Here is a 20,519-nt window from a genome sequence, read left to right as displayed (position 1 = left end):
CAACTCTACAGTAAGCTAGCTGCTAGCCCTGAGCGAGAAGTCAAAGCACCTACCTAGGTAGGAAGTTCCATACTTGTCAGTTGCGGGCTTGATAAACAGTCTGGAAACACAATGACCAGGCCAGTTAACATGATGCAGCAAAAACAGCAATCCAAAAATGACGCAGACGTAGTTTTGCTTTGGTCTATAGCTATAACCCCCACACCTTTACACTGGAAATGAAAATGAAACAAAGAAGAAATCAAACGTAGTAAAAAAACCAGCAAAATGCCACCCAATATGCGAAATGATGCAAACAAACAACCCCTGATCCAGCTTTGAAATGCAAAAAAAAAAAAAACAGAGTGCGATTAGATATATACGTCATCGGCAGTGCAACAATTCATTAAATGTATTGTGCCGCTGATAGTATGTATTCCTCCACTGTCGTGTCTTCATGAATCGTCAACTTCGACCAGCTTCTTCTGGTCCCATGCTTTCTTCGCTCCCTCGAGAAGAACGTCCAGATTACCGCTATTTTCGCACATGCCTCTGAAACTGCTGTCCTCCTTGCTGATCAACACCCACGGATGATCGAATTCAATGACTTTGCCATGGTCCAAGACGAGAACTTTATCGTAGTCGATGATGGTCTGCAGTCGATGGGCGATGGTGATGATGGTGCTGTCCTTTAATTCCCGGAGTGTCTCTTGGATCTTGGCGTCTGTCGCGTAGTCGATCGACGCGGTCGCTTCGTCCATCATCAGGACTTTCGGATTCTTGAGCAGCGCCCGTGCAAGGCACAGGAGCTGACGTTGTCCCTGCGAAAGGTTGGAGCCTGATTCGGAGACGGGAGACTCCAAGTTCAGGAAAATGTTCTTGTTCTCCTGAGACGTCGCAGCGGTGCCCTCCGACCCCTCAGGAAAAGCAGTGGTGGCCGTATCAACAACAGACAAGTTGCTCGGGCTCGAGGGCGTGGCCGTTCCGGGCGTATCCTGGCCAATGAGATGGACGCGGCGAAGGGCTGTAAAGATCTGCTCGTCCGAGAACAACCCAAAGGGATCTAAGTTACTGCGAATGGTTCCAGTAAACAGCGTAGGGTCCTGAGGAACGATGGTGATGTTTTCGCGCAAATCTTGCAGCCCAATCTTGCTAATGTCAATACCATCGATGAGGATCTGACCGCTTTCGGCTTCCAGTCCTCGGAAAAGAGCAAGGGCCAGGGAGCTTTTCCCCGCTCCAGTCCGTCCAACAATTCCAACTTTCTCCCCGGGCAAAACTGTGAAACTGACGTTCTTCAAAACGAGGTCGAGGTCTGGACGGTACCGGGTGGAGTAATCGATAAATTGCACCGAGCCTTGACTGGGCCAGCCCGGTGGCGGCCTCGAATCAGGAATGATGGCCTGGGCCTCCTGGTCAACCTCCAGATACTCTTTCACCCGTTCGACAGAGTTCATGTTCTGCTGAGCCTCCGCATACAGTCGGACCAGCCAGAGAATATTCTCCGTGAACGTGACGGCGTAAGTCAACGAGAGACCAGCCGCTCCAGCATCGATTCTGCCAATATTCAGAAGCACAAAAGCAGCGGAGAAAAACGCCACCATGGCACCGGTCATGTCCACTCGGAACGCTAGCCAACGATTGCTCGCCCAGAGATAAATGTGCGGCCGGTTGTATGCGTCGATTCGTCGGTGATTTTCATGAATGAAGCGCTGGTTGTCACCATATGCTCGGATCGTGACAATGCCGTTTAAGGTCTCTCCGAATTGCTGGTACAGAGGGCTTCGCTGCACGGATTCCAACCGTTTCAAATCACGGGACGCATTGAGATACACGGCTCCAAGTGCGGAATATAGCATGGTGATAAAGACGGCAGCGATCAGGAAACCAGGCGTAATCACCGAGATGAGAATAACAATCATGATGACGGATGCCAGGCTGTGAAGCATACCAATAGCAACGGGAGCAACCTCCTGGTCAACGGCTTCGACATCCTTGGAAAAGCGATTCATCAGCTGACCCAAGGGAGTCGAGTCGAAGAATCTAAACTTGGCATGAAGCACAGCCTTCAACAACCTCTCATGAAGCCTCCATGACGCGTGCAGAGAACCCCAGAAGAGAACAGCCTCCCTGGACATTGAGATGATTACGTAGGCAAGACCAAGCAAAGCGTAAATACCCAGATAATATGACACGTTGACATCACCGCCGCCGGTGGATGAGCTTGGAGAGCTGATGAGCTGATGAGCACTCCAGGAGGTCGTCCGCGGCACACTACCAGCGATGAAGGATGGGAATTTGAACTGTGCAACGGCTGCGTATCGTCCCACATCTTCCTGGCTAGCCTGCTCCGCATAATAGGCATTCGCCCACTGTCGAATCCAGACATTAGTTGCGACTGAACCGAACTGCTGAGCGCCAAATACGCCAACTGCAGCTATCCAGTAATACCACGGGCCCATGGAATTCAGATACATTTTGACGGTGGACCATTTCACACTTCCGACGGCCTTGGATTCTTTGAGTTTGGAAGCACGCGACCTTTCGTCTTCCGGGTCCTTGGAACCAGGGCCTTGGGTCGTTCCGTTTGGTCTACCTTTCACGACGGATGCGTCTCCATTTGATCTCTCTGCTTGATGTTCTTCCAGGTCAGACGAAACGCGGGATGGGCCGAGAGAGCCGGCTCGGGAAGTAGGCCGTGACTTCTGCAGCTCCTCACCTAGGGCGCCTGAAGCTGCGACTTCGTCAGGAGAACCCTGGATAGCGATTTTGCCATTGTCGAGGACGACGACGTAGTCCGCCTCAGGAAGAGTTAGAGCGACATTGTGCGTGACCAGAATGCAAGTTCGGTGCATCATAAGTGGGCCCCGGATGGCCTCCCGGAAGATGTGCTTGGCAGTGTGCGAGTCTACGGCGCTGAGACAATCATCTAGGAGGAGGTGCCGGGCTCTGCTATACAGGGCACGAGCAAGCGAGATGCGCTGTTTTTGGCCACCAGAGAGACTGATACCTTTCTCACCGACAAGGGTCTGGTCCCCAGCTTCGAGGACGGCGAAATCACGCTCAAGGGCGCATGCCTTGATCACGGCATTATAACGCTGCTTGTCGAAAGGTGAGGCAAAGACGATGTTCTCCTTGATTGTGTCATTGACCAGCCACGCCTCCTGGGCACAATAAGCAACGCTTTCGGTGAGCAACGTTTCTGGGTCCACGGGAAGTTCTGCTCGGTTGGTGGTGACTCCAGGGAGATGGACCTGGCCCTCGAGAAGTTTCATCTCCCCCAGGAGCGCCATCAAGAGGGAGGTTTTCCCTGAGCCAGTAGGACCAGCAATCACGTTGAGCTTACCCAGTCGGAAAGATACGTCGATGTCAATTAAGCGGAAGGCATCACTCTCACCGACGGGAGCACCAGCTTTGCATTTGGAAGTGCTCCAGGTCAGGGTGGCTCGATCCAGTCCGATCTTTGGAGACGCCCCCGGAAGCCGGTAGCTGCGCAGCTGGGTGTACTTCTCCGTTTCTTCCTCGTTCAGAAAAGCTTCGACTCGGTCGATGGACACCTTAGATTCCTGGACGTGGGCAATCATGTCGGCCAACTGGTCCAGAGGCACGCGGAGCAGCGAGAACATGGACAACGCCGGGAACGCAATGGAGGGAGTCAACCGCTTCTTCTCGACGACAGTGTACAGGAAGAAGGAAGTGAAAGTAATCAGGATTGGGCTTCCGTACCACACCGTCGCAGCAATGGACCAGAGGATGTACCGGACGCGAAGGGATTTGAGCTCTGCCCGTCGCTTCTCGTTGACAATTTCTTCGAAGCGCTGTTCCCAGGCAAAGTATTTGATGATCCGGATGTTTTGCAAGACTTCGTTTGTGGAATGAATGCGAGCATCCGTCTTGGCAAGGATTGTATTCTGGATGTCTCGGAACTTTCGCGCAATGAAGACATTGAGCGGAAGAATCAGGACCATCAAGGCGATGCCGGCAAAGGAGCTAAAGCCGAGGACTCGATACAACAAGGTGACAGCCATAATCACTTGCACCGGCACACTGGCCCAGAGGAAATGCAGGTACGCGCACGACTCGCTGACTTTGAACGAGTCGATCGCCATCAGGTTGATGATGGTGCCGACCTTAGCTTGGTTCTGGGCGACCTCCTCTGCCAGGTGAGACTCTGGTTTGTCTGCCTTTTTCTTCTTTCCACCGCCGATGGAAAATTTCCTCTTCTTGGGGGACTCTGGCGGCTGCTCGTCCTGCTTCTCCTTCGCGGTGTCGGTGGAGGCGCCGGCTTTCCGTCTCAGTGCTTTGGCATAGATCTCCCCAATGATGATGGCCCGTAGCTTCAGCCCAATCTTCCGACCAATCCAGAGGGCCTGGCCATCGGCAGTTCCCTGGATGGCACCCGAGCAGAACAGGAGGATCGCGTAGAGCCAGGCGGCATTACGCGGAGTCGACCGCGGATCTTCCACGTACTCCAAAATGGCTTTCAGTAGCAAGGTGGGCAGGAACGTGAAAAGATTGGAGAAGACAGTCCAAGCGGCCTGGATGATGAGCATTCGATCGAAGTAGCGCAGCAGTCTCCAAATGAGTCTATAGTGCTTGTACGCGTGACGGAAATCCTCGAGAACGGCGCCGGCATGCTGAGAAACGGTCAAGTTCCAGACATCCTCCAGTTCCAAGGTCTGTCGATAACCCTTGAAAATCAGAGGGTCCAGCCAGGCGAAGGTGGCGAGGGAAAGGAGACTGGCGGTAGGATGACGGGGGGGTTCCAGGCCGTCCTCGTGCTGGATCAGAACCGTTTTGTTTCCTCTCCGGGTGGTCAGCGCGATGAACAACAACACCGTCGACAGGGAGAATTCCAAGACGGTCAGGATGAGAGCGCATCTGGACAAGGGATGGATGATAGCAGAGCGGAACACGAAGACGGTGAGAAGCCACTGAATGCCATAGAGCGCGGCGGTATGATTCCAAAGCCGGGGGCCGATATGGCGATCCAGCGTCGATAAGAGAAAGCGGATGGCGGCGAGGGACAGGATGTACACCCAGGATATCAACCGGGCGACAGCAGGAATGGTGCCATGGCGACCCCAGGCGTGAGTAACGAGCACAGCAACACACACGCCTACCTCGGCCAACAGAGCCAGGATCTCGACCGCCACCAGAGCGACTTCACCTCGTGGTCGACTGACTTCAAAGTCGCCCTGCGCTACTCGACTGGCGGGCTTCAGTGTCAAATTCGCAACCTCCTCATCCTCATCTTCCTCCGGGGTATCGACGTCATCTGCATCAGCTGTGCCGTTCAGAAGAGGCTTGTACGTGGACCGTCGCCATGCGATAACACGATGGTAGGCGAGTTGAAGAAGAATGATCAGAAGGGAGACAGCGCACGCGGTTAGTGGGAAGATGATCTGGAGGTAGCTGCCAAAACGATCGTGAGCGCCGGGACATGCTTGATTTCGTGGCCAGAACTTACTTGCGTTGGAAGCAGTGAGTGAGGTCATCGATGACCCATATGGGACCATGACATAGCAGGCCCATTGCGGGTCGCAATCACCGATCGGAAAGAAGAAGAAGAGAAGGGAAATGGTGACGAGAGAGAGGAGCAAGCACGCAGTTCTAGCTTGTCGAGGTAGATATTCTCATTTGGCGGGTTGGAAACAATGTTTGCGCCCGCGTTACCGAGAGCCTTCCACCACCGACAAACTAAGCAAGGCGGGCATGGCAGGAAGGCCGGGCAAGGGATCCAGGTATGGAAGAAAAGACAGACTGTTTCTGTCAGTTGCAGGTTGCCAGACCGGCAGAACAAAATAAAGGAGGGAAGAGTAAACAGGGAAACGGATAGAGAGATAGATAGAGAGGTAGGATCGAGGAAGTTGACCTAGAAACTGAGCCGGGAGTCATTGGCTGGTCGGATTAATTCCAGGTAAGCGGCAACGCATTCCCGAGCCTCTCTCATTTGTTAAATCATAAGCTACCTGCTTACTGCAGTTAGCGATATTTTTAGTTAGGTACACCGTAGCTTTGAAGCTTAACATGAGCAAAAAAAAAAAACAGACCGCGCCAACGTCTCCTCTGCAGCCGTCATAGTTCAGCTGGTTACCCGCCATCTGCAATCTGCGTCAGCCGGTAGAATCGCAATAACCACGACTATTAATTACTGTCCCATGACCAATAAATAATTAAGCCCGCCTTTATCAGGCTGTCGCACATGTATAATCTCTAGAAGTGATAATAACAGGGAAAATCATTACTTATATAGTCACTCTACCCAGGTACACCCGTCACTAAGTCCCGAGTCTAGTCTGTGGGGCCAGATAAGGCACACCGCTGGATTGATAATCCTAAACAGGTGTACTCTGTACTCCGTACAGATGGCAGATGCAATCCCAGCCTCTCTGCTTAAGACCTTACAGATATTCCTTTGCTAGCTACGGAGTACTAAAATAGCAGAACCAACATGTCCTTGCCTTTGAATTCCTACAATTCCTACCAGGCGCCTACTGTGAACTTCAGAGTAAATAGTTGCTACTATATAAAGCTACATCATGACCACAGCCCTTCACGTGCCATGGAGAAAGATGCAGTGACAGATCGCCTTCATCTTCACTGCAAAATAATGGAATGGATGACAGTCAGTGACAACAGAAAACAGCCAATTCCTGCGATAGGTACGGAGTATAGAGTACTCCGTACTTTGTGCTTTCCCCGCATGACCCCATGTCTTCTCTGGACTAGTAAATAGTCTGCACAAAGAAGTGCCTACCGTACGGAGTAGTGAACTCCCTGCCTACCTGGTTAGGTACCTTGTAGGTTGTTAACTGATGAACTGAACTGACCCCCTAGACATCTGCCTCTTATCTTATCGGTCAACGCTTTAAATTCTTGTCTTTTCTCTACTACTGTACTACTGCTCCGGAATTTGCTTGCTTACTACTGTCAACCAAGTTTCTTACCTGACATAAACTCCTACCTCGACTTGAGAACATCTTATCAACCTGGGTATTTCTTGGCTGCTTGTCTTGCAGTACAGACTGTCGAGCAGGAGAGACACGTCCATCATGGCAGAACGCATCCTGATGAACGAGTTCAAGACCCTCTCCAAGGAGAAGTGGGTTCATATCGAGGTGTGTTTCCATCTCTCAGCTGATCGCTCTGATCGATCGTTGTCGTCATTTGATTTTTATCCTGCTGTCGGAAGAAGACCATATCACTAGCTGTGACTAATATCGTGGATGGTCTAGCTGAACAACGACGACATCTTCAACTGGAATGTCGCGCTCATCGTCCTCAATCCAGACTCGCTGTACTATGGCGGCTATTTCAAGGCTACCATGACTTTTCCGAGCAATTATCCGTACTCCCCTCCTGGTGAGTTCAGCTGAAGTCTGCTGGTATAAATATATATCATCACTAACAGCACTGGTCCACTGACCAGAATTCCGCTTCCTCCGCCCCCTCTACCACCCCAACATCTACGAAGACGGCAAACTCTGCATCTCCATCCTGCACGAGCCCGGCGACGACGAACTCTCAGGCGAGCTCGCCGCGGAGCGCTGGTCCCCCGCCCAGCGGGTAGAATCCGTCCTGATCTCGATTTTATCGCTGCTGGACGACGCCGAAGTCTCATCTCCAGCGAACGTCGACGCCAGTGTGATGCTGCGCAAGGATCCGGAGACGTACAAGGCCATTGTGCGAGAGAACGTCGAAGCGTCCAAGACGGATATCCCTGAGGGCTTCGTCATGCCCACGCACGAGTCGACGATGACGAAGAAACCTGTTGTGGAGAAGGATGACCTAGATTTCTGGGCTGAGAGCGATGACGAGGACGATGGAGTCTTTGGTGGAAGCGATTCTTCTGACCCTGACCATGACATGGAGATGGGTGACGAATCTGACGATGACGATGACGATAACATGGACGATGTCGTCGACGATGACGACGACTTCTCCATCCAGGAACTCGAGGACATTGAAGAGCACGAGGCGAAGATGTAAGCGATGAAGAAAGCGATGAAGTGAGGCAAAGAAAGAAAAGAAGCTGGACCAGAAGAAATCGGAAGTCTCCCGACTCTAGCCTTCTTTCTTCCCTGCATCGCACCCACTCTTCTCTTCACCGTTTCTCGGCTATTCTGGCACAGTCTCAGCGCAATATTTCAGAGCTCAGCATACTGTTTCATATTGCAGCATTTTCTTTCTTTCTTTTCCACGGCATTTTTTTTCTGCATTCATGGGTCTCATCTAATGCTAATGATTAGTATCGCATAGCGGCAGGAGTTAGTTCAGGCTCACTCACGGTGGTACTGGTACGGGAATGGTGAATGGCATATGGCATGACACATGATACACGGCATGGCACAGGGTGCGGATTCGGGAATAGGAATGGGATAGATACCTGGGACGGCGTTGGGATGGTATGGTATGGTAGCTTAGTTTTCTTATTTTCCTTCTTCTTCGAATTTAAACTAGATATTACCAGATACGATACGAAATACCAGATACCTAGGTGGGTGATCTTTTTCATGATTCCCAAAAAAAATCGGGTTTATCTAGAAATGAATTCAATTTCAACCAGCGGTTTTTTTTTTGTCAGGAATTTTCAGTAGAACAACTTTAAACGGCAATCGAGAATCTTACTCAGTCGTCAGTGGTTATTGGATCTCCAAGATGATTGATTGTCTAGATCGCATGATATATATATCTTTTCACTCAGTATATGTCTGTCCTTTCGAACAATATAAACCAAACAGCAAAAAAAAAACAAAATAAATGCCTGTCCGTGTCCATAAATATAACTGCATCCAATAAATCAAGAAAGGAAATATCAGTAACAAGTATAATGAATATAATGACGCTGACGATGATGATAAATGCCATGATCCCCAGCAAAGAAACTTGAAAGATTTATAGATATGCATGCCGTCAGTCGTTCAAAAGGGCCCAAAGTTGACATTGACACTGACATTGACAAAACCCAGATGGTCCCGAGGTACTCTGTTCAAAAGGGAAAAAAAAAACACATGCATGCACATATATCTAAAATACAATAGATCTCTAACATGAACAGTTCTAAACGTGAGAAAAAAAAAGAATAAATTGTCCTCATGCAACTGGCGTCTCGTTCGGGACTGAAGCAGCGCCGTTGGCCGTCTCCAGTGCCGCTTTTTCATCACTTGGAAGATGCTTGGTAACGGATTCAGTGGCCACCTGGGCGGCCGCGTCACCATTTGCCTTGGTTTCTTCTGGGGCAGCCGGCTTGGTGACGGGAATCACAGCTCGTCGAGGCTTGCCATTCTCCGTGCCCAACACCTCGATCTTGTCGCCCTTGAAGAGGACCGGCCCTTTGATGAAGCCGGGCCTTTTCTCGCCCTTGCCAGCTGGAATCTCCAGTCCTCCGGCAAGTTGACGGGCAGGCTCATCGAGAAGTGGCGGATCCCCCCACTCCCAGTCCAGTTCACCGCCGTATTGCTTGGGGATGCTGGACGGGTCCATAAAGGCTTCTAGAGTAGGCTTCACTTCGGAGGCTGAAAGAATGAAGATTTTAGACACTGTCACTGGATCAAACCAGCGCTTGATCCAGCTCCAGACCGTAGGGAAAAAAGATGGCGCCCCAATGATCTAAACGTGAGGTCAGTACGGAGGATTCACACATACAAATGCGAGTGCTGCGAACATACAAAAATGCGATCCAACGTCTCGGGATAATGTGCTGTCGCCAGTACACTGGCATCTTGCATATGGCTCCGGAGATTCCAAAACTGCCTCAATCCCACTCCGCTAATGTCGACAATGTTGGTCGACGTGACAATGGGGGTTTCCGGGTTCGGTCGTGGTAGCTCCGAACAGAGGGGCAAGACGAACCGTAGCATGTTTTCATAGAGTGCAAACAGCCGCAGAAGCCGGGGAGGCACCTTCGATGTTTTATGGGTCTCTGCCGGAGCGGCGGAAGAGGCCTTTGACGTATATGCGGCCATGTTCTTGCTGTTCAAGTGCTTGACCACGAAGACGTAGACTGGAATGCCGCGGCGATCGCGTCGACCGGTCCATTGAGGGTACTATTCAGACAAGTCAGACAGCATATTTCACAGAAAGACTGTTCTTGTGAAGATGGTGAACAAACCATCCGTCTCGACTCCTCGTAAGACTCCACATCGATATTCTCGTAGAGCGACTCAATCTGGTTGTTCTTCCGCCATTCCTCCGTATCCTTGAACTGATTGAACGCGCCATTGACATCGAACTTGCGCGCACGCAGGAAGCGCCTAGCAAGCAGAACAGAGCATTGTGTCAGCGCAAGTTCAGATGTAGATTTGTTGATTGAACTGGTTCTGGAGCGAAAAGAAAACATACAATAGCGTCGCATCATCATGGCTAGCCGGTTGGCCGTCCTTCTCCGGCTTATAGTAACCCTTTTGTTCGCACACGGTTTTGAATTCGACCAGCTTCGCCTCTTGCTCTGGAGTTAGATGATGCAGATGGCCCGCCAGCCATGCTGTGCCGGCAGCTTGTTTAGCGGAGGCAACGGGATCATTCTGGGAAGGAGTCCGGGCGATGGTGTTCTGATCGGCGGTGTGAACGCTCTCGTTGTCGTCTTCCTGTTGATCAGAGGCGTTCTTCCAGAGTCCCATTCTTCCTCACTCCTTCGGAGCCTTCCTGGCGAAGCTAAATTATCTTTCTTTGTCTCTCCTTTTGTTCAGGCTGATTCTGGCCGGGTTGTGAGGAAGATCAAGACAGGAACTCGCGGGGAAGCAGAAGTACTGGGCTGAAAATAATTATGCTCCGGCAGCCTTCCGCACTCCGATAATTGGATTGGATGGCAAGAATAGCTAGCAGTTACCTTAGGTCCACAACTGAGGCGGTTACCAGCCAAGATTTGTATTAATTTGTCAGCAGACAAAGATAATCAGAGAAGAGGATATTAATATTGATCCAATCAAAACTAACATTATTACCTCATGGCATTCTTACCTTATGCAGAGCTCTTAGTCATGAACTGTGTTGTCCGATACAGTCCTAGCTCGGCCGGCAATCAAGGACGGATCAATGGATGATCATTCCCAACTCAGCTCTGGTCCTTGAATTGGTTAGTTATGATTGCCAAGCAATAACTTCCAATCAATCAACCCATTCATCTGACCTTCGGACTTAAGACGATTCCATTCCGGGGTGAGCTAATTGACTCGAAGCCACACCCGGGCACCGGCAAATTATCAGGTAGACGCCCGGACAATGGAAACGAACGGAACCGATCAGTACTGATAAGAGCTCCGAACTAAGCATTGAATTTAATGGATAGGCCCCGATAATGCCAATAATTGAACGGGAAGGCTAGGGACCTGTTCAAGTCTCCACTTCTTATGCTTATGCCTTCCTTATGCAGGACAGTTCATAACCATGATGGTGTCATAATTCAGACAAGCCTTAAATCCCTCGCTCCGCTCATGCGCCTTGAAGGGGAAGGGGTAGTCAGGTTGACTATAGATTTTCTATCCTCTACTTGTAATTCAGATTCCTGTTCAGACTGCTCTGTACCTCTTAGGATATACAGCCGGGATCAAAGCAGAGCTGTCCGATATGTACTCTGTAAGGTCTGCATCTTTACGCATGGGGCATTTTTAGCTATTGTCATCATTTTGGCGGTGGTCAGGGCAGGGCACTCCGGCCTTAACCGAAGGCCTCATGACTGCCATAAAGTGACCTACAGTGTTGGGATTGGGTCATGTGCCGGCCACATCGAAGCATGACCATGGAGATGGCTAGATGCTCTACTCTCCTCTACAACGACAAAGAATGCGAAATGGGAGAAATTGATGGCACCAGTCGCGTATATGCCGCCGCTAGGAATTATGCATAACTACTGTATGTCCAGTCCAGGTACATCGGCCACTGTCACAGTCCGCAGCTGTTCAATCCTCTGTCAAATCGCCATACTCCCACATGCCACGGCGGTTCTGCTTGGCTTCCTCCTCCAGCTTCCGCAGATGGGCCAGCGTCTCCCCAGCCGCTCGCTCCCACGCCTTGAGCTTCCGGGGCACCATGGCCAGACCCTCCCGGACCACATCCGCATTGATGCTCTGCTCCAGGCTCTTGGACGTTGCTGGGTCGAGGAGCGTGACATGCAACGTGCCTTCCTGAGACACGAAGTCCACATTGGCAACCAGCTCGCGGTCAAAGGTCTGCTCGCCAATGAATTGGACGGCCTCCGCGAGATACTCCGGGGACGTGGGGAATTGTAAGAAGGACAGCACCGCGTCCGAGGCCTGGGGTTTCAACGTCTGCACCGAGAACTGCGGCTGCGTGAGAGGCCGCAGACGGGACCAGGGGATCACCTCGGAGTTCCCATAGTCGATATAGACGACCTCCGCCTGCTGCTTCTCGCGGTCGTTCCGCCGGATCTTGGCCCGATACCACTCATTGTCTTCGGTAAAGCGCGCTGCCACCAAGTCACCAGCCTTGGGAGGGCCCGGCAGCGGTTTGTCGTTGGCCTTGTTGAGGTGGAATGCCCGGAAGGCGTTCATCAGCTCCGTCAGCGCTGTCGTGCCCGCCCCGATCTGCTGCAGTTTCAATTTGCCACTGTCCGGGTCGATGTGAGTGATCATAACATCGCGATAGTCCTTGCGTCGCGTTTCAGCCGCATCACCATTGCCCTCGACCCCGTTGGCTGGCGCCTCCTCATCTTCATCAACCTCCTTGCTCGGGTCCCAGTCGTGCCACAGTCCCTTCCGCGCCTCCTTCGCCTTCTTCTCCGCGGCAAACAACTCTGCTGCGTGGCCGGATTGCTCAGCGGAGTAAGCGTGGACCGTGGCCAAACCCTCCTCGACCAGAACCTTGGCAAAGTTCTCCCGGTTTACGTACATAGTGCCGATGAAGCCGCCAACCTTGTCGAGGGTCTCGACGTCGATCTCCACATCTCGTTGCATACATCTCCGGTTCGCAAACTCGTGTGCCTCCTGCCCAAAGGGCTCTGACGCCTCCCCCGGATTCCGAGCGGACTTGGGAGCACGGATTCCCGAGAGGACAAAGGTCAATTTGGCATTTTCCCGCGGCACCAGGAGCGTGAAACGAGAGGCCGACTTGACAAAGTCAACGATGGCGGGAACCCGCTTTTGTCGCTGCAGAATCGACACCTCCAACTTGGCTTTCTGCAGGTTCTCGGAGTAGTCTTGGTATTGCTTCACCTTGGGAGGCTTCGATGACCACATGCCCTTCCCCTCCTTCTTGGCCGCTTCTTCTGCTGCCAGGAGAGCGTCATACTCGGGAGATCGGTCCTCGTCATCTTGTCGGTGACGGATGACGGACGCATAGCCAGCCTCCACCATGTAGAGTGCGATGTTCGTGTTGCCTTGGATGACGGTGGCCACCTCTCTTTCCTCATATCCCTCCGTTGCCGGCTTCTTACCATCAATGGTGACTTTGACGTGTTTTCCAATCACCTTCTTCCGCAGGTACTCCTTGGCGTCTGTCGCGAAGGGTGCTTGTTTGGGATCGGACGGTTTGGGTTGCCGGATGCTGCTCAGGCTGACCTTCTTCTCGGCCCCAGCCTTGTTTCTCAGGAAGATAGTGTCAGCGTTGAGAACACGACTGACAACGTAGTCGGTATCTGCAGTCCCGCTAGCGGGGCCCTTAGATGCGACATGTCCTGTAAAAAGTCCTCTCCTGCCATCCTTGGCGACCTTCTCGGCTTGGCGGAAGCTCGCCATCTCCGCGCCCAAAAGGGTGGAGTGGTGGTCAAAGCAGCGCGCCAAACCGGCCTCCAGTAAGAATTTGGCGATATTCCCGTTGGGATGAAGCACCGTGCCGATCAGTTGGCCCTGCGGGGTGACGCCGAGTAGTGACGCCTTCACCTTACGCTGCAACAGCCTGGCTTCGACGAACTGCTGCGCCTCGTCCCCGAAGGACTCTGCCGGCTGTTCTTTGCCATCCGCACCGACGCGCCGAGCGGCCGGGGCCCGAATGCCTGCGACGGCAATCAGGGTCTGCAGATGACGGTCAGTAGCGAGCAACAGGCGGATAAGTAACCGGTCCCCATTGAGAACACGCTCCACGACCGCATCGACCTGGCGGGCCTTGAACTCGTCCACCAACGCCTTGGGGTCCGCCACCTCATATTCGGTTTCAATTCTGCCCTTTTCTGCACCAGCCCAGATGCCCTTGCCGTCAGACTTGGCCTGAGCCTCCAATGCCCTCAGGTTGTCGAGCAACGCCAGTGCCTCATCGGACTCGTCACCCCGCTTGCCCGCCTCCTCACGGACCCGAGCCCACCCCTCCTGCACACACAACTCCGGCAATGTAGCATTCGTTCCAGGGAGCTTGACGATTCCATACTCTCGCTTGACACCGGTGGGGATGGTGTACAGAACCTGGAATTGGATCACCTTGCCAACGAGCAGTTCACGGAGGAACTCACGGGACGCGAATGCATGTGGCTGTGACAGAACAAAGAAATGTCAGCTTGTCGCACAAGGCAGTATACAAAGATATCTTCAAATAAGAGAATAGGGAATTCAAAATCCAGAGCAGACTGCTGTGGGCTGTTCTGTGCGTAACCGCATGCAAGTTTAACCCCGCGGGGATTTTAGAAGCATAAAAGGCCACCTTTCCCCTTTCAAAAAGCGTAAACCTCCAACAAAACCAGACAGACAAGACATAAGAGAATACAAGGGAATAAATCAAAATCATGACAATAATCAATTAATTACTGTTTACATACCTCATCGCCTTCCCTCCGTAGCCGGGGTGCAGACACATACGCCAAGCTCAGTGTGCGTTCCTGATTGCGGTTCGTGACATGCGACAGGACAAGGGTGTCGCCCGACAGGACGGCCTTGACGCGGGCTTCGAGGGGCATTTCCTTCCTAACAGTTTTGTCTCGGCACAGTATAAACAGAGGAGGAGAAGAAAAAGGGAGAGGGGGAGTGAAAGAAGGAGTAGGACAGGTGACAACAGACGATTAAAAGTATGTCCGTGTAAGCGTAGGTAGGAATTTGTTAATTAATTGGTTATGTAGTCACAAAAAGGGAAAAGGTGGAGACCCAAAAATAAAAAAAAGCAAACCACCCACGTAGCACACTGCACAGTGAGAGTCTAGGTAGATGACAGGTATGTATTATTTTAGGTAGGCAAAGAAAATAACACCACGATAACAATAGTAATGTCGTCTGTCTGTCGTGGACTTGTGTCGTGTGCAGGAAGCTATATTAAGCGGGGGTGGAAACTGAAGCTAGTACCTAATTTAATTAAATGGCTGCCAATTAATTAGGCCACGGATCTCCATACCTTAGGTAGCTGCCGTAGCTAATTAGGCATCCCAGGTACTGTACGGGGTACCTTCAAAAAGTATGGAGTACAGCATTATCTGTACCATGGGCTTGACTGTGCTGGCATTTTTCCCACTTTGGAGCGGTGAGTCCCAGGTTGCATGTATTCCATTTGCAGCCTAACTCCTCCCTTATTATTCCCTTTAAGATCATTACTTAACAGAGCTCCAGAAGGAGGAGCTCTCACTGTCTAATGTTTTGTGCCGCCTTTCTACCGGTTTTCTCATTCTACGATGGATGATGAGCACTGTAAGCCAATAAAAAATGAGACAGGGAATGCAGCTGTTTTCATTTTATCTAACAAAGATCTATTGCCACTGGCAAATTCAGATCCAGTATCCGGCTTTGTATATCCCATTTCAGATCATCTCATGATTGCGTGTCCACCGTCATGCTAGTTTTGAGTGCCCCCGGATCAGGTACCCTCAAAACTCGACCTGGTCATTTCATTTATGCGGCAATACCGATAACACCTGTAATTGATTGATGAGCATTTCTCCTTTTGATCAAGGGGATGAGCAGCATATGATGACATACCGCAAGCAGGGCGGGGACCGGCGTTACCGGTCTTCTTGGACTCCTCGTTGCCGCCACGGCCGAGGTCATCAGTACCGGCGTGAACGACGACGGTGCGCTATTCTCTCGAGTCAGCGCGACACATCCAGGATACCTCAATCGAAAGAATCACAGGTCACAAAGAAAAGAGAGATAGAGGGAGAGAGAGGGCTACTTACGCCAAGCACGCTCTCAGCGCCAATCAGCTTGACATGCTTGTCCTGAATGGAACCGACAGAGTTGCCATTAGCGTCGGTCTTGATGTTGCCCAGGTCACCAACATGGCGCTCTTCGTCAGTAGGAGCACCGTGGGTCTTGCCGTGGGGGTTGACTGAAGACATGCTCGTCAGTGGTGTGGACTTTCTACTACCTCGTTTTGGAAGACATACAGTGAGGACCGGCAGAGGTGCAGCCGTTGGTGTTGTCACCGAACTGGTGGATGTGGAAACCACGCTCAGCGTTGGGGTCGTGGCCGGTGATGTTCCAGGAGATGGTGGTGGGAGAGTTCTCGTCGGGCTGCTCGAAGGTGACAGTGCCGGAGACCTTGGAGTCTCCACGAAGGACAGCGACTGGTGGGAAGAAAAGTCAGCTCGAGAACATTGCATCCATTGAAATACTCTGCTGCAGAAGATTCGTTTACAAAGGTGAAAGCCAATGGGACTGAAAGTGGCACGGAAGGTAGAGGAGAGCTTCAATGGTCTGGGGAGCAACCCAATCAGAAGTCTCCTCCGAGCCAGTGCCCATGCTCGATCCAGCACCAGACATCCTAGGAACTGGTGCCTGGAAGCTACCCAGAGGGAAGCTTTTGCATGGAATTTTCCGAACCATAACTAATGAATGATGAACAGGCACAGCAGCAGGCAAAGCACCATGATAGGCCAACGACAGAAGGGGGGGGCAATTTTGGCGCCTCACAAGGTGCTCAAATGTGCTCAACCTGGGGGACGATCGTGGAGAACCAGCCCGCCAGGGCGGGGAGACAAAACACATAAGAAGGGGACTGCGACTGGAGGGAGGTAAGAGGGGCATTCTCTACATACCGGCCTTGACCATTGTGACGGTGTTTCAACTGTTTTTCTCGATTGAACTCTCGAAGAAAAGGAGCAGAATACAATGATGAAGAGCTCTCGGTTGGGAATTGGGAAACGAGGAAGAGACTCTTTTAAGAGAGAGGGAAGAGAAGACAAGCCAGAGCCAGAGCAGTCGGACCGGCTTTCGCTGAGAGGGGAACCCCACCTGCTTCCTCCCTCATGGCACCACCTTCCAGCCTCGCCTTCGAGAACTTGCGGCCGGTCACCTGCTACTGGTATATATTGTACCTCCATAACGACAATCAAATTAACATCTTCGTTTCTCATGAACAGTGACGACTACTTTTACCATCCCTATCCTCTCTCCCAATCTGCCCTCACCCCTTCTCATGTCAGGATGGATATCATTCTCTGGCTGTTCCGGCCCGACACAGAGCGGGGCTATTTCCGATGACGTTTGTTTTGGTGTGGTTGCGGGAGCTCTGTTGCAACTTGCCCCTCCGTGCGCCTCAGTTTTCCGTGAGGGCCCGTCAGCATCATTTTGACACCATCCGACGCAACGATGGAGAGCTATGAATTCATAAGCAGTTCTTGGCCAGACCAGAGCCTATGAGATGCTACCTGACTAATCTTTCACCCGATGCCGGCTGATAAATACAACAGCTATCTAGCTTAGTAATCAGATGCGTGATTGCCCCGCACCACCCCACTGGTAGCTACCTCGGAGAAAATAGAACGACTAAGTAGAAAAGGAGCCCTTTCATAGAATGCAGAGATGATTTTTCCTGTCACGAGGCTCATGGCGAAAGGATTTGTTTTCTCTTACTTATTTCCCCTTTCGGAAGGTCGCTTCTTCAAGTCTGTAAGAACCTATCTACCCTATGCAACTTACTCCGTACTATTCCGCCATATAGGTCTCAACTATGGCCTCGCAACAAATGAGACGGAGATAAACGAAAGAGAAAAATGGAAGAAGGGCAACTAAGTCAACACGTGGAAACGTTACTGAGGGCACCGGAATGAAGAAGGAATTCCCGCTAGAGATTCCACCATCAAGCGTCTATCATTAATTCATAGTCCATCTCATCAATTGCTTTGATATCACAACTTTTGGGTTTCATACATGACAGTTCTGGAAGAAGAGAGTTTACGCCTGGATCTTCTGCTTCAGCAGTTCCTTCAGGGTCACAGCGTCAGCCGCAAACTTCGAGATACCCTCCCGGAGTTTCTCCACTGCCATGGCGTCCTCGTTGAAGTCGAATCGGAAGAGGGACTCGTTGTTCAGGTACGAGCGCTTGGGGATGTCCAGGGAGGCGGCACCGGCAGCGTCCAGCTTCTTGGGCACGGGCTCGTTGGAGTTGTACAGCTGCTCCAGCAAGTTGGGCTGATTATGTTCATTAGCGGTCTAGGATCATTCAGGAAAAGCTGGATCAACGAGCAAACATACCGAGATCGTCAGGTAGTCACAGCCAGCCAATTCGGTAATCTCACCGGTGTTACGGAACGATGCACCCATGACGATCGTCTTGTAGCCGTGCTTCTTGTAGTAGTTGAAGATGTTCTGCACCGACTTGACACCAGGGTCTTCCTGGGGGGTGTAGTCCCGCTTGTGAGCGGCCTTGTACCAGTCAAGGATGCGGCCCACGAAGGGGGAGATGAGGAAAGCACCGGCCTCGGCAGCCGCGATGGCCTGGACGATGGAGAACATGAGAGTCAGGTTGGTGTTGACGCCGTGCTTCGACTGCAGGATGTGAGCAGCCTGGATGCCCTCCCAGGTCGAGGCGATCTTGATCAGGACACGGTCCTTGGAAATACCGATCGACTCGTAGAGCTATGGTGGGAAAATCACAAGTCAGCATTGCGTCTTTCTGTTAAACTCCGTGTAGAGGACTACGATGATACCTTAATGATGTGCAGGGCCTTGTCCACAGTGGCCTGGGTATCGAAGGAGAGACGAGCGTCGACTTCAGTGGAGACCTTTCCGGGAATGATCTTGAGGATCTCTTTGCCGAACTCGACCAGCAGGCGGTCGAGAGTGGCATCGACCTGCTCGTCGAGCGTCTTGCCCTGCACGGAGAATCAGCATCTTATTCTCACAAGAAGAGTCTCGCAGTTGACAGAAAAACATACCTGCTGCTTGCCATACTCGACAGCGACGTCAATGAGCTTGGCGTACTCGGGCTTCTTGGCAGCCGCGAGGATCAGAGATGGGTTGGTGGTGGCATCCTGAGGCTTGTACTTGCCAATGGCTATGGCGAGCTGTCAGTCCTGGCTTCTCCCGACTATCCATTGAATTGTCTTTCTTCGAATATTCGGGGGTGAAGGAGACGACTGATGAAATCGAAATCACATACTGGCAAAGTCACCTAAACAGTATCGTCAGCACACTGCCTTCTCCATTTCCGTTTCATAACACGAGTGCAATGTACTCACCAGAGTCGCACACCACGACCTGCAAACCAACGAAAAATCATATGTTAGACATCATCGATCCAAATAAACACCCATGTCACACCGCCCAATACGCAGCTATTTGGGGAGACAGCAAAGGAGGAGTTGCACTTACAGTGCCAGTGGCTTTCAATTGATCGAGAGAGGAAGACATGGTTGCTGTGCGGTATGGAACGTAGAATGGGTATCTCTATGGAGAAAAAGGACGATCGATTGCGACACAACGATTCTGAAGAACTAAAATGGAGAATGAGTATCGACTGGATATATAAAACTAAAGCAAGTGGCAAGGTCGGTGCCGAGTTTCTGCGAGGAGGGGTGAAGCAGAACGGCGCCCCGTAGGATGGTGGGGCAGCTATGACGCCGCCGTCTTCCACCACCTCCGAGATGGCATAGATGAAATGTGTCAGCATCCATAATCATCTACAAACACTTCTATTAGCTCTAATTGGAAACACAGCCATATTAGTGGGTTAGGTTGTGCCGGTAATAATGTTTCCAAAGATCTTTGTCACTGGATAAGCACGATACGGAGTCCTCAGAGACCCGACAGTCATGGCTCACTGGCCTGTTATTTGTTGTTCTCAGGACCCTCCATCCGGTGCAGAGTGCTCCGACGGCGCATGATGACTGGCCCCTGGTCCACTACTGCCCCAACCGGAATTGTACCTTGAAAGGCACACCGAAATTACCATCCAAGCAAGAGGAGTTCCTCTTCAGCCTAAATTAAATCGACTCACGTGCATCCTTACTTCCCTCCTACACTACTAGACTAGCATTCCAGGTGTTCACGGGAATCGGATACCTTAGAAGGAAAAAAGGCCAGACTTGGAAGATCATTCGACATTAAGGATATGAACTTTTGCTTCATACATCGTCTCGTCTCGTCAGGGGGAGTTTGAACGTCACAAAGAAGTTTTGGGAAGCAAAGAAATTTCACGAGTCAAGCCCCTTAGCATAAAATCTGCAGAACTCAAAAGTTGAGGGCTCCCAAATAACTCGGGCCACATGTCTAGATGCATAACAGAAGAAGGAAAAGAAAATATCAATAGAACCTTTTTGAACGCCCTAAAATGGAAAACCACTCCTTAGCAGACACAGAAAAGGCTGGGATGAAAAAGAAAAGGGAAAAGACAGCAGATACACTGCTCATGACAGTTAGACCTGCCGGACTGTCATGAGACCAGTGTAT

At 51.3% G+C, this 20,519-nt stretch overlaps 6 protein-coding genes across 6 annotated transcripts; 1 reads left to right on the top strand and 5 right to left on the bottom strand.

Moving 5' to 3' along the window:
* Window positions 1–434: 434 nt before the first annotated feature.
* Window positions 435–5,514, bottom strand: VTN77DRAFT_2791 (uncharacterized protein; the record flags this gene model as incomplete). The annotated part of the gene is made up of 2 exons (XM_069418669.1): window positions 435–5,394; window positions 5,450–5,514. 2 exons carry the CDS (start codon window positions 5,512–5,514, stop codon window positions 435–437), a joined length of 5,025 nt encoding a protein of 1,674 aa, XP_069282272.1.
* Window positions 5,515–7,034: 1,520 nt separating this feature from the next.
* Window positions 7,035–7,971, top strand: VTN77DRAFT_2790 (uncharacterized protein; the record flags this gene model as incomplete). The annotated part of the gene is made up of 3 exons (XM_069418668.1): window positions 7,035–7,100; window positions 7,218–7,344; window positions 7,412–7,971. 3 exons carry the CDS (start codon window positions 7,035–7,037, stop codon window positions 7,969–7,971), a joined length of 753 nt encoding a protein of 250 aa, XP_069282271.1.
* Window positions 7,972–9,075: 1,104 nt separating this feature from the next.
* Window positions 9,076–10,601, bottom strand: VTN77DRAFT_2789 (uncharacterized protein; the record flags this gene model as incomplete). The annotated part of the gene is made up of 4 exons (XM_069418666.1): window positions 9,076–9,591; window positions 9,651–10,028; window positions 10,094–10,235; window positions 10,324–10,601. 4 exons carry the CDS (start codon window positions 10,599–10,601, stop codon window positions 9,076–9,078), a joined length of 1,314 nt encoding a protein of 437 aa, XP_069282270.1.
* Window positions 10,602–11,879: 1,278 nt separating this feature from the next.
* Window positions 11,880–14,821, bottom strand: VTN77DRAFT_2788 (uncharacterized protein; the record flags this gene model as incomplete). Its single annotated transcript, XM_069418665.1, has 2 exons — window positions 11,880–14,399; window positions 14,684–14,821. The coding sequence occupies 2 exons, from the start codon at window positions 14,819–14,821 to the stop codon at window positions 11,880–11,882; spliced, it is 2,658 nt and encodes an 885-aa protein (XP_069282269.1).
* A 919-nt stretch (window positions 14,822–15,740) lies between these two features.
* Window positions 15,741–16,898, bottom strand: VTN77DRAFT_2787 (uncharacterized protein; the record flags this gene model as incomplete). The annotated part of the gene is made up of 5 exons (XM_069418664.1): window positions 15,741–15,763; window positions 15,828–15,924; window positions 16,025–16,176; window positions 16,235–16,414; window positions 16,886–16,898. The coding sequence occupies 5 exons, from the start codon at window positions 16,896–16,898 to the stop codon at window positions 15,741–15,743; spliced, it is 465 nt and encodes a 154-aa protein (XP_069282268.1).
* A 1,125-nt stretch (window positions 16,899–18,023) lies between these two features.
* Window positions 18,024–19,481, bottom strand: VTN77DRAFT_2786 (uncharacterized protein; the record flags this gene model as incomplete). Its single annotated transcript, XM_069418663.1, has 7 exons — window positions 18,024–18,260; window positions 18,324–18,707; window positions 18,779–18,943; window positions 19,007–19,125; window positions 19,231–19,242; window positions 19,310–19,328; window positions 19,443–19,481. 7 exons carry the CDS (start codon window positions 19,479–19,481, stop codon window positions 18,024–18,026), a joined length of 975 nt encoding a protein of 324 aa, XP_069282267.1.
* Between the last annotated feature and the right edge of the window lie 1,038 nt (window positions 19,482–20,519).

This window comes from Rasamsonia byssochlamydoides (genome assembly GCF_041956645.1).
Source record: "Rasamsonia byssochlamydoides strain NRRL 3658 unplaced genomic scaffold VTN77scaffold_2, whole genome shotgun sequence".
NCBI classification, from domain to species: Eukaryota; Fungi; Ascomycota; class Eurotiomycetes; order Eurotiales; family Trichocomaceae; genus Rasamsonia; species Rasamsonia byssochlamydoides.
This window is presented reverse-complemented; position numbering and strand designations above follow the sequence as displayed.